A 5,000-nucleotide genomic window follows, 5' to 3' on the forward strand; every position below is an offset into this window, starting at 1 on the left:
AGCCCTCAGCTCCTGTGTGCTCGCGCGCGAGCGTGTGCGCTCATGCACACGCGCCCATACTCTCAAAGGTTCGTACACACACACACACACACACACAAAGTTCTGACTTATCTTTAGATGTCCCCTCCTTGTCTGTTTTGGCATGCCTGTGCATATGTGTGTGTGTGCATATGTCTGCAGGACAATGTATGACTGTAGTGGTGCATGCATGTATACATTAGCACAATGCCTTTGTGAGACTAAGAAACAACTCTGTGTGTGTGTGTGTGTGTGTGTGTGTGTGTGTGTGTGTGTGTGTGTGTGTGTGCTCTTACAGGTCTCTCCCTCTCCTCTCATGGGTGATCATGTCATTCCCACCTGCTTGCTCAAAGATCGGGACGAAAGCGATGCGAACGACTCCGGAGTCGAGCGTATGCGCATGCACCCGAGCACTCACACACCGTCTCCCTCCCACACACACACACACACACACACACACACACACTGCCGTGTGTCCAAGAGAACGGAGCACACACTGCGCACACGCGCGCTCTCCTTTCCTTTCCTCTCAACCCTCGCTCTCATTCTCTCTCTCTCTCTCTCGCTCTCTGTCTCTGCATTGAGAGCAGAACGCTCTGATTGCTCTGATGTTTGTTAAGAACCAGGGTCCTAAAGCCCTCCACCTGCGCTCTCTCGCAATCCCTTCCCATCGAACTTCTCTCTCTCTCTCTCTCTCCTACTGCACAGCACCTGCATATAACTTCTACCAGCTCTACGCTGCTACATTTGTACCTTTAGTGTTACATTTTAATGATTACATTAATAAACAATGTGAAACAATGTGATGCAAACTGCACTGTGAATAAATAAATAAATTAAGACAGAAGGACAGGCAGAAGAAGCACTATGCTACTAATTACATGTGCGCCAATGGCTTATTAATGTTTCCTGTCATAATATTGCCCAACAACTAACAACATAACTACACCACCTGTGCTCTGCCCACATATGAGCGGTTTGGACCAACCAGCCAGAGCGAGCTTAAATGCCACTGCTTTAGATGCTCAGCCTGCTGAATATGCGCTGCGTTTAGCTGCCTCTCTGCTGAATATGCACTGCCTTTTGCTGTCTCCACTGAATATGCTCTGCCTATAGCTGCCTCTCTACTGAATATGGGCTGCTTTTAGTTGTCTCTATTGAATATGCACTGCCTTTAGCTGCCTCTCCGCTGAATATGCGCTGCCTTAACCTGCCTATCCACTGAATATGCGCTTTCTTTAGCTGCCTCTTTACTGAATATGGGCTGCTTTTAGCCACCTCCAATGAATATGCACTGCCTATTACTGCCTTTCCACTGAATATGCGCTTTCTTTAGCTGCCTCTTGACTGAATGTGTGCTGCCTTTAGCTCCCTCTCCACTGAATATGTGCTGGCTTTAGCTGCCTCTCCACTGAATATGCACTGGCTTTAGCTGCCTCTCTATTGAATATGCCCTGCCTTTAGCTGCCTTTCCACTGAATATGCACTTTCTTTAGCTGCCTTTCCACTGAATATGTGCTGGCTTTAGCTGCCTCTCTACTGAATATGCCCTGCCTTTAGCTGCCTTTCCACTGAATATGCGCTTTCTTTAGCTGCCTCTCTACTGAATATGCGCTGCCTTTAGCTGCCTCGCCACTGAATATGCGCTGCCTTTAGCTGCCTTGCCACTGAATGTGTGCTGCCTTTAGCTGCCTCTCCACTGAATATGCGCTGGATTTAGCTGCCTCTAATGAATATGCACTGCCTTTAGCTGCCTCATACTGAATATGCGCTGCTTTTAGATGCCTCTCCACTGAATATGTGCTGCATTTAGCTGCCTCTCTACTAAATATGTGCTGCCTTTAGCTGCCTCTCCTGTGAAAGCTGTAATCTAAGCAATCAGCACTTCAGCCACCCACTACTGTTTACATGTTTTTTTAAACAACGGACACTAATAAGACAGCCATTCAGCCAAAGCAAGAACGAGAAAAAAATCTAACAAACATGAAAAGCATAAGGAAGTAATTGTAGTAATATAAATAGTATAATGAGTCAAACTTTTAAATATAGTTGATTATATTGTCCTGACTGAATGTTTCTATTTTAGCCAAGTATGTGTGTGCGCATGTGTGCCTATAGCCCAGGAAGGGGAGTGGGAGACGGATATCTGTAATTGTCCTGTCAGGAGGACATGTCCTCACCATCAGACACACACATCAGGCCGTCTCCCGACCCCTACGGAGGAAGACAGCCCATGCTGGACAGTTCCTAGGGTTATTTTCAGTGATGTAGATGACCTCTGATATAACCTCTGACAGTGTCTGATAATGTATGCAAACTATGTAGATAAGGTTGAAGTTTAGTGATTTTTGGTATTTTTATTGTGCTATATTTAATTTCATATCATTATTATGTAACCATTTTGTGATGCCAACAACAGTTAAAAAAAGCAAACTAAAATAAGCCCTCGCACTGATCATAAGAGATCAGCAGGCAAGGACAGTCTGCCTGGTCCACCACTCCTGGACTCGGAAAGGCCACAGACTAGGTTTGTTGCAGGGGTGGGGCACCAGAGGAGCAGTGCATTACTGGACTCCAGACACCAAGGCTTACACACACACACACACACACACACACACACACACACACACACACACACACACACAATACCTCTGTCTCTCACATGCACATTTTTACAAACCTAGATACAGTTGAACAAGGGTGGAATGACTCTAAACAAGCAAAGTCAGCATACACACAGACACACACATCCATGACCCTGCTGGCCTGTGTACAACCCACCACTCAAAAATTCAGTGACTGTGTGGTGGGAGACTGACCAATGATGAGCATCTAGACGACAAACCTGTGACCTACACATTCTAACCGGACACACTTTTACATTGAGTGAGTGTGTCCGTGACCAGTAAGTGCACTCAGTGCACGCACATAGACACACACACACACACACATCCATACACACACACACACACACACACACACACACACACACACACACACACACAAACGCATCCACGCATGCACATACACACATTCATGCACACACGCACATGCACGCATGCACATATATACATTCATGCACACACGCACACACACACATGCACATCCACACCTCTATGCACGCACAAGCACACATCCACACACACATATACACACATCCATGCACACACATACACACATCCACGCACACAAACACTCATGTCAATACCTGAACTGTGCACTTGAATGTACACGCCAGCACATTGGATCAAGAGCTTAATCAACATTCACTACTTTCCCTGAAACAGGTAATTAAAGCCTAACTTATCCTTCGGGAACGCACACAGACCCACACACTCACACACACTCACAAAGTAGGGACCTGCATTAGTATGATTTGCACACAAACCAAAGCAGATATAAAGAGAGTGAAGGTCAGGATAGAAAGAGAGAGAGATTGTGTGAGAGAGAGATAGTTAGAGAAACACTGAGGGTGTGCTCATATAATACCTACAGACACCAAGCACACACCCACTTAAATAGTCCATCTGTCCGGATGAAATGATGAAACAGCAACAGCCCTAGGCCTGAATAAACTACCCATCACAAATCATTTAAAACACACAAACACACAGACACACGCACACATAATCCCATATACTCCCACATGCACTAAGTTACCCACACAAAAAGCTTTGCATTGGAGAAGCACAGCAGTAAATATTAAATAAGAATGCAAAGGAATGCAAACATACCACACACACACACACACACACACACACACACACACACACACACACACACACACAGAGCAGTAAACAGCATACAGCCAGAAACAGAACAATATCATTCTATACCAATCACAGTAGCTAGTTTTAAGTTAAAAATATATATATTTGGTAAATGTATTATACTAGCATATATTCAGTCAAAGCGATTGATCGCTGAGTTTTTCCACTGGTTCTTTAAGGCCAATACCTTTGCCCTATTTTCAAACCCAAGTCACACCTACTGATGTGATAAACATCTCACAACAAATGTGCCCCAGGAAGTATGTGTGTGTGTGTGTGTGGTTTCATCTTCCAGTGCAGTAAATGTTCTCCATTTTTAAATTAATGTTTTCACAAAGCCATGCCAATTCCACAGACGTCAGAAGGTCAGTGTGATGCTTTTGAGTCCAATACAAGTTCTAACAGCATACATTTCCCCAGTAAAATGTTCAAGTCATCGTACGTTTATGTAAGTGCTTGTTTTTCCTGAATCCTCAGCACGGGGAGGTATGAATAACCCGGCATTCTCCAATTCACTGCACAGGCAGAGTTACAACACAACCCCTAAACCACCCAGAAACCTAAGAAATTCTGCTTTTTTAAAGTCATAGCCATAGCCATAGTCTACAGTCAACACAGAGGAAGACAGAAATACATGGTATACAATGAACCTGTAATAAGGTAATACAAATGAATAAAGTCGTTAATTACATACACACAGTACATCAGAAACACACACACACGCACGCGCACGCACACATCGATCAGTTCTCAGAATAAAAGTTACTGAAAGAGAGCAAAAGCAAGATAGAGAGAGGGAGAGAGAGAACGAGAGAGAGGCAGGAGAACGGAGAGATGGAGAAGTGAGATAGAGAGACAGGCAGAACAACAATGAATGAAAGAGAGGGAGGAACTTATTGCGACATTGTGAGAAGACAAGACAACTGGGGTGGTGGACAATGAACCAAACACACACGCTCACGCCCACCCACACACAGCGTACTTCAGTCATGAGTGAGGGGGTGTGTCAGGATGTGTCAATGGGGCTCTGGAGACCAGAGAGGAAGGGGGCTATCTCTCTGAAGTACACACACATTCACGCTCGCTCAAGCACATGCGAGACACACACACACACACACACACACACACACACACACACACGCAGGATTTCCATCAGACAAGCTGCCAGAAGGCAGATAGGGAGAGAAGATGTGAAGAGACCGAGAGAGAGGG

The 5,000-nt window shown here is 45.1% G+C and overlaps 1 protein-coding gene across 6 annotated transcripts in view; it reads right to left on the reverse strand.

The window, feature by feature from the left end:
• LOC113581583 (cGMP-dependent 3',5'-cyclic phosphodiesterase) overlaps nt 1-5,000 on the reverse strand; it is a 168,375-nt gene that overhangs the window by 114,894 nt on the left and 48,481 nt on the right. The window contains exon 1 of one of the 6 annotated variants that reach the window (XM_027016825.2): nt 315-555. The exons of 3 other annotated variants lie outside the window; for them this stretch is intronic. In XM_027016825.2, the coding sequence (XP_026872626.2) occupies nt 315-346 (32 nt within the window). In that variant the 5' untranslated portion in view covers nt 347-555. Of the gene's footprint in view, nt 64-314; nt 556-5,000 lie in introns of those variants that run through there. 2 more of the 6 variants (XM_027016829.2, XM_027016824.2) reach the window with 2 other exon arrangements.

The sequence above is a fragment of the Electrophorus electricus genome, chromosome 15, assembly GCF_013358815.1.
Source record: "Electrophorus electricus isolate fEleEle1 chromosome 15, fEleEle1.pri, whole genome shotgun sequence".
Classification (NCBI taxonomy): domain Eukaryota; kingdom Metazoa; phylum Chordata; class Actinopteri; order Gymnotiformes; family Gymnotidae; genus Electrophorus; species Electrophorus electricus.